The 18,144-nt window shown below is 33.0% G+C and overlaps 1 protein-coding gene across 1 annotated transcript; it reads left to right on the forward strand.

Moving 5' to 3' along the window:
- Positions 1-4,058: 4,058 nt before the first annotated feature.
- LOC126887173 (zinc finger protein 227-like) lies at positions 4,059-15,995 on the forward strand. Its single transcript, XM_050654557.1, has 2 exons — positions 4,059-4,544; positions 14,456-15,995. The coding sequence occupies exons 1-2, from the start codon at positions 4,298-4,300 to the stop codon at positions 15,781-15,783; spliced, it is 1,575 nt and encodes a 524-aa protein (XP_050510514.1). The 5' UTR covers positions 4,059-4,297; the 3' UTR covers positions 15,784-15,995.
- The last annotated feature ends 2,149 nt before the right edge of the window (positions 15,996-18,144 follow it).

Consider the following 18,144-nt stretch of genomic DNA (forward strand, 5'->3'; position numbering starts at 1 on the left):
TTTCATTGCCTTGTTGCTGTTTGCTCAGGGTTGTTAACTCTACGGATTTTTCCGTAGATCTACGGATTTTCGAAATTATTTCGGATTTTCAGATATCGACCACATTTCTACGGATTTTTCAGCTTCAGCCATCAAGAAGCTAAAATGAGGATTTTTTTACTCTTAAGGGGCCTGATTCTAAATCAAATTTCGACACTAAACAAGTCGCTTTCAATATGGCGACGGTTGAAATGCGATTGTGCGAGCCTTGTGGATTTTAGTTGAACTAACGAAGTGACGTCATGAAATAGCGACTATCGAAATTAATAGCGACTTTAAAAAGGGTGTTGATATTATAATTTCGACTGTCGAAATTATTTGACACGGAGATGAATGATTGGCCAAAAGCGAGGTTAGGTTTAGTTTAGATGTGTTTTGTTTATTTCTTGCAAGGAAAACTAAAGCAAAAGGTATTATAATATAGCTGGGTTTAATTGAAATTTGCTTGTTTTGAGGAATTAGATAGAATAGTATTAAATTAGAAATATAATAATTGAGAATGTCCACAACATGAATCATCAACTCAATGAAAGATGTAAGGTAATAATCTGGGAAAATTAGTAAAAAACAAGAAAAATTAATTACCAGCTATTTTATTGCTGGACATGCTGAAATCAAATCTTAAGACTTCCTATATTAGTAATATAGCTGTGCAAAGTCCACAGAAAGTGTGCTATTTTGTTTATAAACAAATTAGTGCTCCGAAATCTTTTTTTATTATTGCTCTATAACTCCGAAAATTTTAACTTTAAACCAAAACACTCACATAAAAATTGACAGTAATTCTGCACATTGATAATTTATTCCAATTTCCTTCGACGGAAATTTTCCTCGGAAAATTCGGGTTTTCCAAACAAAATCTTTAATTTTCAACTAAAATTTGAGGGAAGTAATTATTTATCAATAATTAAATAATTTGGTGACAGTGACATAAATCTTTTTTGTTATAAGTGTCTTGAAGATATGAAAATTTGTATGTACAAAGAGGACCGGAATTAAAAGGTATCTAATGGTTCAAAGATTAAAATCCTGTTGTTTATAACTCTGTCGCAAATGCCGGTCAAATTTGACCGGTTATACCTGGAATCACTCCTCGCAATTCAATTTGTTTTTCTTCGTAAAGGACACAGAAGCCGTGCCCTTTTCAACAGCGTTAACTTAATTTAATTAAATCTAATATTTTCTGAGGGGTTCTATTTGTTTATAAGCCAAAAAATTGTTTCTTTATAACATTCCTGAGACCGCTCAAATGGTCCAATTTCAATCCTGTAAGGAACGTTGAATAGGTATAGTGCTTTTTTATACGAAAATCATAGTTATTCTGGTGTATCATAATCTTTCTGGTTATTATTTCGACCGAAATTTTTTAATTAACATTTTAATTATTGCTAAACTATTGGTTAGATTGTCGCCGGTCTCCTGATATACAGAGAGGGGCTAAATTATGGAATAAATTCATTTTCTCTAAAATGGACGATTTTAGAGAAAAATCCCGAAACAGGTCGATTTTTATTTTAAATTTCTTGGCATATATTTCAAACTAGTGACGTCATCCATCCGAGCGTGATGACGTAATCGATTATTTTTTTTAAATAGGAATAGGGGTTCGTGTTGTAGCTCATTTACAAAGGCGTTCAATTATCTATTCAGTATTATAAACATTAATATCATTATTTATACAGGGAGGCCAAAAAAATTTTTGAATTAAATTAATTGACGCAAGAAGAAGAATGCATGTAATTTATTTAACTCAAAATACATTCTATTGCTGTCAGAAAATAGAAAAAAATGTTTATTTTGCAAATAAACATTGCTTTTAGCTTAAATTAAATGTTCAAACTGCCAATAGGTAGGAGGGAGGCTGTTTGTGATTTAATTTAAGCGAAAAGAAATGCTTATTTGTGAAATAAACCTTTTCTTCTATTTTCTGACAGCAGTACAATGTATTTTGAGTTAAATAAATTACATACATTCTTTTTGCGCCAATTAATTTAATTCAAAAATTTTTTTTGGCAACCCTGTATAAATACCTAATGATAATAATGTTTATATTACTGAATAGAGAATAACGCCCTTTCAAATGACCTACCACACGACCCCTATTCCCATTAACAAAATTATCGATTACGTCATCACGCTCAGATGGATGACGTCACTAGTAAGAAATATATGCCAAAAAATTGTAATTTAAAAATAAAAATCGACCTCTTTCGGGATTTTGCTCCAAAATCGTCCGTTTTAAAGAAATGAATTTATTCCATAATTTAGCCCCTCTGTATAATCTACTATAATAAATCTTTCATGTCATCAATTATTTAATTATTGATAAATAATTAGGTACTTCCCTAAAATTTTAATTGAAAATTGCAGATTTTTTGGGAAAACTCGGATTTTCTGAGTAAAATTTTTGTTGAAGGAAATCGGAAAAAAAATAACTTTGTGCAGAACTAAATTACGGTGAATTTTTATTTGAGTGTTTTTGGCTCAAAGGAAAAATTTTAGGAGTTACAGACCACTAATTGAAAAATAAAGAAGATTTAGAAGTGCTAATTTGTTTATAAATAAAATAACACACTTTCTGCGGACTTGTCATACCCCATATTACTAATAAAGTAACGCATAAATTCGTTATTTCGTAAAGTGGTTACTTTAAGGAAAATTCCCGAAACACGTCGATTTTTATTTTTAAATTACGGTTTTTTGGCATATATATCATACTAGTGAAGTCATCCATCTGGGCGTGATGACTTAATCGATGATTTTTTTAAATGAGAATAGGGGTCATATGATAGCTCATTTAAAAGGGTATTCAATTCTCTATCCAAGAATATAAACATTAACATAATTATTTATACAGTGTGTTCAAAAAACATTTTTTAATTAAAATAAGTGAGACAAAAAGAAGAATATAATGTAATTATTTAATTCAAAATAAATTTTACTACTGTCAGTAAACAGAAAAAAATTTTATTTGACAAATAAACATTGATTTTCGCTTAAACGAAATGTTCAAACTGCCAAGCGACAGGTGGGTGGCAGCTTTAACATTGAATTTAAGCAAAAAACAATATTTATTTCTCAAATAAACATTTTTTTCCTGTTTTCTGACAACAGTAAAACGTATTTTGAATTAAATAAATTACGTACATTCTTCTTTTTGTTTCAATTATTTTAATTAAAAAAATGTTTTTTGAACACCTTGTATAAATAATTAGGTAAATGTTTATATTAGTGAATAGAGAATTGAATACCCTTTCAAATGAGCTATCACATGACCATTCTCATTTAAAAAAATCATCGATTACGTCATCGCGCCCAGATGGATGACGTCACTAGTATGATATATATGCCAAAAAATCTGAATCTAAAAATAAAAATCGACCCGTTTCAGGATTTTTCATTAATGTCGCTGGTTTACGAAATAATGAATTTATGCGTTACTTTATGGACGCACTGTATATGCAATCTTAAGATTCGATTTTAGCAATAAAATAGCTGGTAAATAATTTTTCCCAAAAATGGCATTTTTTCGATAATTTTCCCAGACTATCAACAAGTTCCAATAAACGGGAGCGCCAACCCAAATCCTGAGCAGTCTCAACATGATAAGATTAATATCCCCAGTTGTAACTAATATCGAAATGAATAAGAATCGCTATATTCTGCGGCTGTCATGGCGGTGTCGAAATGAAATTGCGACTGTCGAAATGAATTAGAATCAGGCCCAAGGTGTCATTTTTCTTCTTTTTTGGTCTATCAAGTACCATTCTTCTTCTTTTTTGGTCTGTCAAGTGCCATTCTTCTTCTTATTTGGCCTATCAAGTGTCATTCTTCTTCTTTTTGGTCTGTCAAATGTCATTCTTCTTCTTTTTTTGGTCTGTCAATGCCATTCTTCTTCTTTTTTGGCCTATCAAGTGACATTCTTCTTCTTTTTGGTCTGTCAAGTGTTATTATTCTTCTTTTTTTGGTCTGTCAAGTGTCATTCTTCTTCTTTTTGTCTGTCAAGTGTCATTCTTCTTCTTTTTTTGGTCTGCCAAGTGTCATTTTCTGTCAGATTTTTGCACTACGGATTTCTACGGATTTTTGAAGCGCCCTCTACGGAAATATTCAGTTGCGTTGTTAACAACCCTGTGTTTGCTGTTTATGTTTAATATTTTATTTTTATAATATTTTATTATTTAAGTTTATATTTATAATATTTATTATTCTTGTCTTTGATGTAAACTGAGTATGTTGTGTGTTTCCTTATAGAATTTTTATGGCTAATCAAAGGGAAGTAAAACAAGAAGTTAGTGAGGAAACGTTTAAAGTAGAAATAAAATATGAGTTGGATGAAGCTCTTTTGGATGGCTTTAAATGTGAACTTCAGGAAGAATCAAACAGGCAAAGTACACATGCACATGACACATACGGTTATTTAGACTTAAAGGAATATCCTATAAATATTAAAATAGAGGATGGAAATAAACTTGACCCATTTGAAGAAAACCAAAAGACTGAAAAAGGTTAGTAACAATATAAGTCCTCCTAATAGACCTATAATATCTAGGCTGCGAGCTGCTATCTAAAAATGGCTGACGATTGGGACAGAGATAAATGAGCCTATTAGGTGGGATGTCTCTTTCTAATCGGAGGAGTTCATCCAATCAGCGACAGTGGGAAAGTAGCTTGATTGATAAACCAAACGTCATAGGATAGACTCCGTCGATTAGAATGAGACTTCTCACCTAATAGGCTCATTTATTTCTGTCTCAATCTTCACCCATTTTTAGATATCAGCGCACAGTGTAGATATTATATGTCTATGGTCCTCCCATATTTGGAAAGAGTATAATCAACAAATGTATACTCTTATCGTCCATATTCTTTGGTATAATCAACGAATATATTGTGTCTATATTTGTTGGTATTATTATTCGGAATAACAGTAAATATAAATTGATACAGTCTATATATGAATCATCTAGTTCCAATAGGGCCGTTCAAGTATTATTACTTAACATAAAAAATACTTAAACGCCCCGTTAAGGTGTGTTACATAGGGGGGAGGGAGAGGTCAAAAACGTGTTATGTAATACTTGAATGCTCCCAAACCGGCCATTTGCAAAAAGTGCAATTTTTACAAAATGAAGAAAACTGATATACAGTTATACTGATAAACCGTTATTGGGACCGTGCAAGTTCGGCAAAGCGACCTCTATTTCTACGCTCTGTACTTTTATTCGCACTTTTAATTATATTGGCCAATTATATTAGTCCTGGTTGCTGGATAATTGTCAAGACCATAGTCCAAAAAAATAATAAGAAGAAAAAATAAGATGCAGGTTATGTTTAGCAAACGTAAACAATTGTATGTAGTAAATAAAATCAGTTATTAAAATGCAGTACTGCAAGCAAAATACAATTAATTAAATTTACCTTTATATAATAATTGCATATCATATCAATATTGTGGAGCAATATATAATTTTTCTGAGTCAATGACAGAAGGTATGAAATATACGTAAATTTGACAATTTCAATTGACAATATGAATTATTTAAGATAGTTGCAATATTTCTCCGCGACTCACGCACGGTCGTTTCTCGTTTCCCTTTCCAACTACTTGCACACCGCGAATATCAGTATGGTCCCTTTAGTTCTGTTGCGACTGCAGGTGGAGCATCATTACAGGAAGTGTCTTGCATCCAGATTATGTCAAATGTTTGCAGTTTCCACAACCTTTTCCAATGTAATCATCATGTTACAATACACGACAGTCTTTTAGATCTTTTCTTGACAAATGACCACCTAGCAGAAACGGAGCTAGCAGACTTTTTTTCTGGTTCCTCCAGTCGTTCATCCACCACTCTCAATTACCATTAAATGTAACCTGACTTATGATGAACCTGGACTCGAGTTTGATGGTTTGATCATGCGAAATGTGCTACTGGTGAAAAACAAAAACTTAATAACCGCAAACCATACAACATAGCCACATGGAATGTCCGTGGCCTTTTACAACCGGGCAAACAAGCTATTCTGGAGAAGGAGCTGGAACGAACCAATATCTCTGTGGCCGGGCTCTCTGAACTTCACTTCCGTAACGAGGGGCACTACATAACTAATTTGGGACATTTCATGTGCTTTTCAGGCAACACTAACAAAAGTATCAATGGTGTTGGCTTTTGGGTTTCAAAATCTCTTTCTCCTTATATACTGGGATATCAAGCTATCAGTGATCGTATAATTTCCTTAAAACTAAATGGATCTCCCTCTATCGTCCATTTGATTCAGGTATATGCGCCTACCTCAACTGCTGATGATGATACAACTGAATCTTTTTTCAACGAACTGGAATCATATCTGCAAAATATCCCAAATAAAGAAATCGCTATCATCATGGGTGATTTAAACTCAAAAATCAGTGTTACTATGGATGACGAACATATACGAAATATTGTGGGTAGATATGGAATAGGTGAACGTAATTCAAGGGGAGACCACCTTATCCAGTTCTGCGTTGACAATGACTTGACAATAATGAACTCTATGTATAAGCACCACCCCAGAAGATTGTACACTTGGATCTCACCTGGCGGACGACACCGAAATCAAATCGATTACATAATGATTAAGCATCGCTGGAAAACATCTATTAGCCAATGTAAAACACGACCTAGCGCTGACTGCGGCTCTGACCACCAACTTCTTTTTGCAACGCTAAAGCAAAAATTCAAGGCATGTGCTAGGATCCGAAACAAGAGGATATCAAAAATAAAAGATACACAACAATTTAAAAGCCAATGTAATGAAAGATTCGAAAATATTTTACCAACTATCGCCACTCATGATTCCGAAAAGATTTGGTTATCTTTTAAAAATACCTTGATGCAGACCTTGGCTGACTGCGAGGCACAGTCTAATGCCGTCTCAACCGGACCAAAAAAAGTGTGGATATCTGCAGATACTTTTGACCTCGTTGAAGAACGTAGAAAACTTAAAATTGCTGGAATCGAGAACCCTCTCAGGAATTCCCAGTACCGACAGCTATCTAGAGCTATTCAGGCTGCTTGTAGACGAGACAAAAACAAGCATATAGAGAAAATCTGCAGAGAAATTCAACTACATGCCGACACAAATAACACCAAAGAACTCTTTGATAAAGTCAGACTACTCACACGTAAATTCAAACAGAAATCTTGGTCTATCAAAGATGATGAAGGTAATGTACAGACGGATTTGGACAAGGTTATTGATGTTTGGAGGGCGTATTGTAAGTCTTTATACGCCAATACGGACCAGATGCCGGCGGACACCCCGTTTGTACCTGACTGCCAGACCTCCACTTTCCATTCTCTTTCAACAGAGACACACCTCACTAGTTTTGAATCTGAACCTGACATACTTTTTTCCGAGGTGGAATTCGCTTTAAAAAGACTTAAGTTAAACAAAGCAGCAGGATATGATCTCATTACTGCAGACGTCTTGAAGCATCTTCCGGAATGTGGAGTGAAAATATTACATCGATTGTGTAATGAAATATGGCACACAGGCGTTTGGCCTGAGGATTGGAGAAAGACCATAATCATACCTCTTCATAAGAAAGGTTCAACAAATAACTGTAACAACTACAGGCTATTAGCTCTAATATCACACGCCAGTAAGGTGATCCTCTACATACTGCAACGGCGTTTAGAAAACTTCATAAGTTGGCAAATAGCACCTGAGCAGGCTGGATTTGTAAAGGGCAGAGGTACTAGAGAACAAATCCTTAATGTAAGAAACATCATAGAAAAAGCCAGAGAATACCAGATCCCGATATTTATATGTTTCGTCGATTATACAAAGGCCTTTGATAATGTTAGATGGGACAAACTATGGAACATATTGACGACAATGGGTGTACCTAAACACTTGACTCACCTTATTAGCAAACTGTACCAAAACTGTCAATGTCAACTTTGTTTGGGTTGCTGAAAACATAATTAATTACAATTATGAGATTTATTATTAATTATGTTAATAATTATTGTTATATTAATTGATTATAGTCTCAGAATTGTAATTAATTATGTTTTAACAATTGACATTGACAGTAATTAATTATTTGATAATGATCATTGTTGATTAGCATTCGAACAACCGGCCCTAAATATGCCACCCATCTCTATGCGTCATAAGAAGAGAGATCTTATTACTTTTTACAATATTCTGCATGGTAGAGCTGCTGCTTCTTCTTTGCTCAATAAAATTAATATACATGTTCCATCTAGACCTACCAGATCTGTAGCTAGTTTCCATTACCCTATACATCGCACTAACTATGGATTTAATAACTTCATTTCAAGAACTGCCAGACTAGCCAATCAATATGATAACATAGATTTCTTTGCAACCTTTGGCTCATTCTTGCTTCAGGTTTCGTGTACTCTTGACTTGAGTAATGGATATAGATAACTTTTTGTATTGCATTGTATATTAATACAGATTAACTTTTTGTATAGATAGCTTTTTGTATTGCATTCAATATAGATAACTTGTTTTATTGCTTTGTATAATAATACAGATTAACTTTTTGTATTGTAACCATAGATATAGTCAGTGTTAGGATTTTAGAGTTTAACATTATTGTAATTGGGCTTGCCCGTTGATAAATAAAATAAAATAAAATATCTTGGGAACATTTCTGAATTGATTTATGTGTTATCTTTTGTTTGTAATTGTACTGACCTACAGTCGGAAAAATGAAAGAATACCTATGAACAATCACATCAATCACTTATTTTGTATTTGCTGTCTTTTTCTATAAATAACAAACGTTTGTTATAGACAAATATAGCTAATACAAAATAAGTGATTGATGTGATCGTTCATGGGTATTCTTTCATTTTTCCGACTGTATATGTCATCTTATTTTATTTTCTTTTTTGTAACTGTACTACTCATAGAATTATTTTTTCTCAAACCACTTTGTTATGTTCTATTATGATAATTTAGAACACTGTAACACTTATATCTGAATAGGGCTTGCCCGTGAATAAATAAATAAAAAGATTTTTTTTATTAAAGTTTTGGAACTAATCAGAACTAGCCTGTTTTGGAACTAACCCTCAATTTTTAGTCTAGTTTAAGCAGTGCCGGTTTAACCTAACTTCGGGCCCTGGGCACTGGATATTTAGGGCTATAGGGATAGGGATATTGCTATTCGTTTTCAGTTTATTTAACAAGAAAAACACATGTATTAACTATAAATGTTTATTGTAGAATAGAAAAAATAGCAAACGTAAAAAATATTCCAAAAAATACATTTAAAAATATAAAAAAACGGAAAGTTCCACAAAACAACACATGACAAACAAAAAATATACCTATTCTAAAAAATACATACAAAAATTAGTTCACTCGTTTTTCTTGACTATGCATTAGCAATCTGTCATATAATACTAACAAAATTCATTTGCTCCAGGTCTTCATTTTCTATAATACCTACAATATTTATATGCGTCTAGATTTTCTTGACTCAAATTTGGCGTTAATATATTTTTATTCTTTTTAAAGCCGAAAAAGACTGCTCGCCTAATGCATTAGAAGTTGGTATCATCAAATAAACTTGCAGTAAAGGTACAGTATTGGGAAATGTTGCCTTTACTTGATGGATGGCATCTAATTTTTCAAATGTTTATTCAACTTTTGGCATAACGTTATAGAATGAGTAATTTCATTATGCAACTTCTCTTTAGTTTCATTACCATCTTTTTTCTATTTTACACATGAAGTATTAAGTGACGTCTTGACTGCTAGCTTCTTTATCTAGCGTAGAAAATTTTGGCTCCTTCTTGCGTCAGGTTTTGTGTACTCTTGGCTCGAGTAATAGAGATAAAGATAATAGATGTAGATAACTTTTGTATTGCATTGTTTAATAATACAGATTAACTTTTTGTATTGTAACCGTAGATATACATAGTCAGTAATATGAATTTATAGTTTAACATTAATTGTAATTGGGCTTGTCCATTGATAAATAAAATAAATAAGAAAATATCTAACAGCTGATGTAACATCTTTGTAGCATTTAAATCTCTTTGTAGCATATAACATTCAATACCTACTTCAATTTTGCATCTTTCTTGTCCCTGTAGAATTGTTTCACTTTCACCTCCTTCACTGAAAAATGTTTTTTTCAAAAATGAATAACCATTTTCAATTTCTTTGCAACACGAAACTACAGCCGCATTATATTCTAGTTCAATCAGAGAGTACAGCAAGCACCTCTACCGGTTTCGAAACTTATTAGTCTCTCATCAGGAGGCACATATGCTGCTCTCTCTTACCCAACCAGGACAAACCTTGGTGTGCAGTCACGGATTGCAACGAACGAAATGGCTGGGATGCCCTAGTGGCAACTGCTGGCAAAAGACTAAGTTTTCAACGGGACTCTTGTTCTATTTACTTGGGGCTTCCATCTCTGGATTACATAAGTGACCAAGCTAGTTTAGTCTTTGAGACTTTACAAATCTAACAATATCTGCGCTTTGCATTAGTTCATACAGCTCGTGGTTCATTTTAATTCTCCACGAACGACGCTGCAATGTGTTGGTCCAAATGTCCTCCTTAGTATTTTGCGCTTTAATGTTCTCAGTTGATATTTATCAGTGGTTGAGAGGGTCCACGTTTTATATCCATATATGTTACCACTGGTCTAATTACTGTTTTGTAGATTCTAAGCCTAGACTCACAATTCAGTAACCTACTTTTCATTAATTCTTTGTATGCATAAAAACACTTAACGGTAAGAAAGAATCTGTCTGATAAAATCTTTGGTCCCCTTTTTCCATTAATTTCAAAAATAATCTAACTTGGCATAAATTTTCGTTTGATGAATTTCTTACCAGCCATTTGCTGCTTGCCAAACTTTTCGAACCGCCTTGATTTGTTTTGGAAAAAATGCTGTCGTATTCAATTCGGCCCGTTAATTCTCCTGTAACGTCAAATTCCTTCTGGAAAAAGTGAATCTTGCAGTTTACGGCCTCATTGCCTCTACAAGCAAGTTCAAATGAGTAAAGGTGAAAAAACTTTTTTTGTGCTCCATCGGGGGTTTTCTCGTCGTAGCTTTGGATGATTTTTAATAGTTCTTCAGTGGATAGTGCTTTTGAACTGAGTTTTCTTTTTTCTTGAACACTTTGAAGCTGCCCCCGCTTGGTATCTCTGGCCAATCTTGCACATTTGAAAGGGTCGATTTTTATGCCGTACTCCGTAAAATATTTTCCTTCTACCATTTTGGCTGTAGTATTCTACATTGACTTTACAGACGACTCTTGATAGTCTTCGCCATTGCCTTTTTTCATGTTAAAGTCATAATCCTCAAACATTTTTGCTAGTTTCGTTATGGTAGTACATCTTTCAAGCCTAAAATTTCTCACCAGTGTAAACTCCAAAAATTGGGTCCAAATAGAATTTCTGGACCTCTGCGTGTTCAATGGGACATTTTCCGAAATCAATTTTTTGATTTCTTTACCTGACTGGCGTCCAAATCTTGATTTTTCGTCTGGATCTGTCCAAAATTGATTACGCCTCAATGACATGTCCCGGCCATGACAGTCTTTGACTTTTCACAAATCTTACAATATCACAGTGGCGTGCGGTGACTTTTTCGAAAGGGGAAGCGATTCAATAAGGATATAAAAATATTTTCTTAAGGGTCGAGGGTCGAGCAACTTTCCACCTGATAACACTCTGATGCGCAGGGGCTCTCTATCAGCAAAGTACTTAATTATGTGAGACGTCCTGCGTACAAGGACTCACACACTAAATCCGTGACGCGTGAATGCGTGAGGCACTCTATTCCCGCTATTTATAGTGACTAGTGACCTATCATTGATCTGTATTGCTAGCTCGGGCCTTGAGTCCTCGCGCCGGGCTTGGTTTTCTAAAGAATCATATTTAAAAAAAATATACTCCGAGGCATTTTCCGCTACACACAACTTCCACTAAAATGACACTTATTTATACTCGAGGTCTATTCTAGTATCAACTGATAATTGTTGAATGCAGTCTTTTTTAATGGATAATAGGGCCAACTTTCAAAGTCTGTCTTCGCTTGTTGAATTTCTTTTAAACTCTTAATTTGAAAGTTTTAATGCATCTTAATACTGCAAAACTTCGTTCAACTGATGCACTTGTGGCTGGGATAGTTAGTAGTACTAATTCACACAACTTGACCACTTCACACAGCGACTTGTTTAAACCAGTAGTTATAAAGAAATCCCAGATTTCTGGGTATTTCTTTATCATTCATGTCAGTTGTTTCATAAATGATACTTAACTGAGAATGCAAAGCTGGGATATCAAAAAATTTTCATTATTTAATCGTAATGACATAAATTCCTCTGTGGGAAATTTTGATGAATTATAATTAGAAATATTAAGATTATATATAATTCTACAAATTTTAAATCGTTAAAATTTTGAAAGCTAGAATTCATTTGTTGTAGAATATTATCAAAAGGTCTCTTTGTTTCCTCTGTTTTCTCTGTCTCTCTGTCTCCGAAATTATCAATCTTCATCATTTTTCTTTCATGTTCAAACCCCATATGTTCAGTTTTATCCCAAATATTTTTAAACTGCTCTCGTTTTTTTAATTATCGTATTAATAAAGTCATCAATTTGTCTTATACAAAATGCAATACCATTTGATTTCTGTAAAATGTCAAATAAAAGATCAGTAAAAGGAAATATCTCTGCAAAAAATTTAAATCGAAATATTCTTTAAGCGAATGTATGTAATACCTAAGCACCCCTTAGCAGCAGTAACAGTCGGAGCATCTCACTTTCGGGAAGGCGCTACGACGAGCGCTTCCATGGCATACCAAAATTCGCGCGACTAGTGGCTGCGGTCATTGAACCCTGACCAATTTTAAAAGGAACAACTTCATGACAAGCGGCGATTTTGAGATGCGCTTCTGCCAGGAGTGGACCAAATAGTTGAATTGTGTGCATATTGAGTTCGTTCGTACGCGATTAATTTTTAATATTTTTCAATGCCTCTTGGCTAGGTAATATGTAGATTATTTGGATTAGGGAAAAAATTTTATTATTAAATATTAATTAATAATATATTTTCTTATATCGACGAATAAATAGGGAAGCGGCGCTTCCCCCGCTTCCATGGACCACACGCCTCTGCATCATAACCTTCATTCAGTTCATTAACCTCGTCGTTTCTCCTGATTCTCCATGTGCCGTCTTCCTCTTGCACCGGGCCATATACTTTTCTCGAATGTCCTGAGTTATGCTTCATATTTTTTCGTCATTACCCAGGCTTGTCAACCATAAGTTACTACGGGTCTAATCAATGTTCTGTAGACAGCCATTTTGGTTATTTTGTCTAGTAATTTCGATGTCATAAATCTTTTATTAGCCATAGTATGTACGATTTCCACTGGAAATACGTGCATTAATTTCGCTACTTGCAGAATTCTTCTGATTGATTTCTGTGCCCAGATATGTAAAGGCATTCACACGTTAAATAGTATAGTTGTCTATTGCTATATTATTTTCATTCTCAGGTATCCTTTTGATGGTCATGTATTTAGCTTTTGTTTCCTGTATTCTTTTATAGAATTTGCAAACTAGGTCAGCCTAGTTGCCTTTTTCCTCTACTGCAGTTCTGCATTCATCATCATACCATTCCGCATTTCTTTGTCTTTTGGCTTTTCCGACAGTTTCCTCTGCAGATTCCGTTATTATTGTTTTTCATTGTCTCCATTACTATTAGTGTGGTACCATTAGTTAAACACAGTGTTTTTAAAAAAAATTTGCCTCTTAGTCTTTTTTTGACAAGTCACCTTTTATCGAGATGTGGCCTCTTTTTCAAAATATACCTAAAAATGTAAATTATAAATAAATTTTCAGATTATTAACAGGTCTATAACCGTCCTTAACCCTATACAAATGTGGGGTGGATTCGAAAAATATCCAAAATATGTTGATAAGCACTGGCTTATCGAAAAGTACTAAGAGGCAAAAAAGTTTTAAAAACATTGTGTTTAACTAATGGTGCCACAATAATAATTTAATTGGAACGTACACAAAAGTTTGGGGGGCTTAAAGGAATAAAACCCCAATAAAATTTTTATCGGCTGCACAAATTTCACTTTAATTTTTTTTTAAGATGTTGCTGCCATAAGAATGCCACATGTCCATTTTCAATAAAAAATCTCTAAGAGTTTTCGATATATGAAAAAAAATCAATTTTAATTTTGTAACTTCAAAGAGCTGTAACTTTTTTTGTGTACACTATTGTATATAGGTAAGTGAGGTTCAATCAACCTATTTTTGATCCCTGAATCTGTGGTATAATTTATGACCAATCTTTTCGGGACACCCTGTATATGTACTATGTAAATATTTATATTATAGTTAGTTTATATTTTAGGTTATCTCCAAGAAGAAAATAAAACAGAAATTACGGCAACACTAATTAGAGCTTCATCTTACGATGGCAATGATACGAATCCACAAGCTGAAGAAGAAATAATAAATCAAAATAAGAAAGTTGCGACTGGACAAGGACCTCACAAGTGCGAAATTTGTTTTAAGGAATTTCTTCAAGCGTGTCATTTGGAAACACATTTGAGAGTGCACACTGGGGAACAAGCTCACAAGTGTAAAATTTGTTGTAAAAGGTTTAGCCAAGCAAGTTCTTTGAAAACACATTTGGGGGTGCACACTGGGGGAAAACCTTATAAGTGTAAAACTTGCTTTAAGCAGTTTAGAGAAGAAAGTAACCTGAAATTACATTTGAGAGTGCATACTGGGGAAAAACCTCACAAGTGTGAAATTTGTTTTAAACAGTTTAGCCAAGCAAGTTCTTTGAAAACCCATTTGACATTGCACACTGAAGAAAAAGCTTATAAGTGTGAAACTTGCTTTAAACAGTTTAGAGTACAAGGCAATTTTAAACAACATTTGAAAGTGCACACTGGGGAAAAACCTTACAAGTGTAAAATTTGTTTTAAGCCGTTTTCTCGAACAGATGCTTTGAAGAATCATTTGAGAGTGCACACTGGGGAAAAACCCTACAAGTGTGACATTTGTTTTAAGCAATTTAGTGGATCAGGTTGTTTGAGACGGCATTTGAGAGGGCACACTGGACTAAAACTTCACAATTGTGATATTTGTTTAAGGCAGTTTTCTCTGAGAGGTGATTTGAAAGTACATTTGAGATTGCACACCGGAGAAAAACCTTATAAGTGTGACGTTTGTTTTAAGCTGTTTTCTCAAAATGGTGCTTTGAAATATCACATGGCATCCCACACTGAAGAAAAATCATACACATGTGTAATTTGTAGTAAACAGTTTAGCGAAACAAGTTCTTTGAGAACACATTCGGAAGAGCACGTTGGAGTAAAACTTTACAATTGTGAAACTTGTTTTAGGCAGTTTGTTTGGAGAGATGCTTATAAAGCACATTTGAGGTTGCACACTGGAGAAAAACCTTACAAGTGTGAGATTTGTTTTAAACTATATACTAGCTATGGTGCTCTTAAATATCATAAGAGATCTCACAGTGAAGAACCTGAAGAAAAACCATACAAGTGTGAAATTTGTTTTAAGCCGTTTCCTAAGCCAAGTGCTTTAAAAGTACATATGAGAAGGCACACTGGGGAAAAACCTTACCAGTGTAAAATTTGTTTTAAGCAGTTTAGTCAAACACGATATTTGAAAGAACATTCGAGGCTGCACTCTGGAGAACAATCATAAAAGTGTGAAAGATGTTTTAAGGTAATGTCGAAGCGAAGATCGGTGGGATATTCGCATTTTATCAATGAAATTCGATATTTTTAAGACATTCCAGAAGCCGCTACAGATAAAATGTTTTAACAATCTATTAATCATTCAGAATTAGTCGAATGATATTAGTATATATATATATATATATATATATATATATATATATATATATATATATATATATATATATATATATATATATATATATATATATATAAAGAATAATTTTGGGGAATGCAGTCAATGTGTTTTGGGCTGATTAGAAGTGAAACACTTTGAACTTTTGTCGAGCTTTCGGACAATTTATTTCCTTTATCAAGACAATCTAAAAATACAAATGTTTAAATTTAGATGAAAACTAGAAAAATAAAAACTTACTGCTCGTGGTTTACAAAATAACTAACATAATTATAAAAAACATAAAAATTCCTTCTAAAAAATATAAATTGTAAACGTAAATTAATTTTGAAATATGTCAAAAAGACATTAATCAAATGTAGTTAGACTACTTTAATAACTCGATAGATTTATTTTATTAATTAATGTCTTTTTGACATATTTCAAAATTAATTTACGTTTACAATTTATATTTTTTAGAAGGAATTTTTATGTTTTTTATAATTATGTTAGTTATTTTGTAAACCACGAGCAGTAAGTTTTTATTTTTCTAGTTTTCATCTAAATTTAAACATTTGTATTTTTAGATTGTCTTGATAAAGGAAATAAATTGTCCGAAAGCTCGACAAAAGTTCAAAGTGTTTCACTTCTAATCAGCCCAAAACACATTGACTGCATTCCCCAAAATTATTCTTTTTGTATTATTAACAGTCACTACATATTAATAATTATATATATATATATATATATAGTTTTTCTAAGTTTCTTGAACCATACTATATTTAATTAAATTTTGTATTTCTTGGGTTTAGGTTCAGTGAAACGTCGATTTAAATGGAAAAATAAAATCTAATTCCAAATTTTTTTAACATTATTCACTGAACCTAAACCCAAGAAATACAAAATTTAATTATATATATATATATATATATATATATATATATATATATATATATATATATATATATATATATATATATGTATATATATATATTGATGTGATCTTGATTATTGATATGAGATAATATTCTTATATGTCATTTAATTTAATCAATGCATTAATCACAATCTAATTAATTTACCAGATCACATATCAATATGTTTTCAATCTCAGGGCGAATTATAAATTAATTACTTACTCTCGTGGCTTCTAAGTATTTCTCAATGGTTCCTAATCGGGATAGGAAAGAAAAGAGTAAAATAATACACACATATGGGTTACAATTATAATCAAAATATTGTTCATTTTATTTAAATGGCAATCACTGCTTGATATTTGCTAGATCTTATTATTCTTAAACATAACATTTACAAATGTGAATCTTATTTCCTTTTGGTTTCCAATTGAAAGTTTTTATTAACATTTAACTATTAGGATTTATTAGCAACAATTCTATTTAAGTTTGATGAAGCTTTTCTGATATTATTTATTATGTTCTTCAATTTATAATGTGGTATTTAATACGAAAAACCCATACATTCATGTCCAAACAAATGAGACTGACCTTTTTCTGGTGAACTGAGAATGTCTTCACACAAGACCCGTTTCCTGCTATCCTTGGCTGCGATCAAAACCTCGTCCTGGCTTTCAGTAATGTTCTCCTTTGAAAACTAGCTCGTATAGCTCTCGTTCCTGCTTCTGTCGTGATGCTGTATTCTACCTTTTTCGAAACTGCAATCAGCTACCGGGACACTCTTGGCTCAAGGAGGTTCTTTTACTCTCAACCTGGCCTACCTCTCGTTCCACGATAGATACTCCACACTCACGGAACTACACCGGCTTTCTCACTCTCCGTACACTACCGTCTACTACTGGACTTCACTTCTCGACAGCTCAAAACATTCTGATCTCTATTTTTCATTCATTCCCCTACTTCCTAAATATTCCTTCCAGATTCACAAATCAACCTTCCACCACCAACTCTCATTCGCAGTATTCCTCAAAACCAATTTTTAATCTTTCTAAATATGCTTAATGGATTTCCAAAAAAAATAGTTAATTCCCATTCTAAAATTACTTTCTACTATTTACAAAATTTAATGACCTATTATCTACTTCAACTGAGTCTTATTTAGCATAGGCTAATGATCGAACCTTCCGCGAACAACGATAATGACCTATTATGTATTTCAACTGAGTCTTATTTAGCATAGGCTAATGATCGAACCTTCCGCGAACAACGATAATGGTACGCGCCATTCACTTTGTTTATT

The sequence above is a fragment of the Diabrotica virgifera genome, chromosome 6 (assembly GCF_917563875.1).
Source record: "Diabrotica virgifera virgifera chromosome 6, PGI_DIABVI_V3a".
Classification (NCBI taxonomy): domain Eukaryota; kingdom Metazoa; phylum Arthropoda; class Insecta; order Coleoptera; family Chrysomelidae; genus Diabrotica; species Diabrotica virgifera.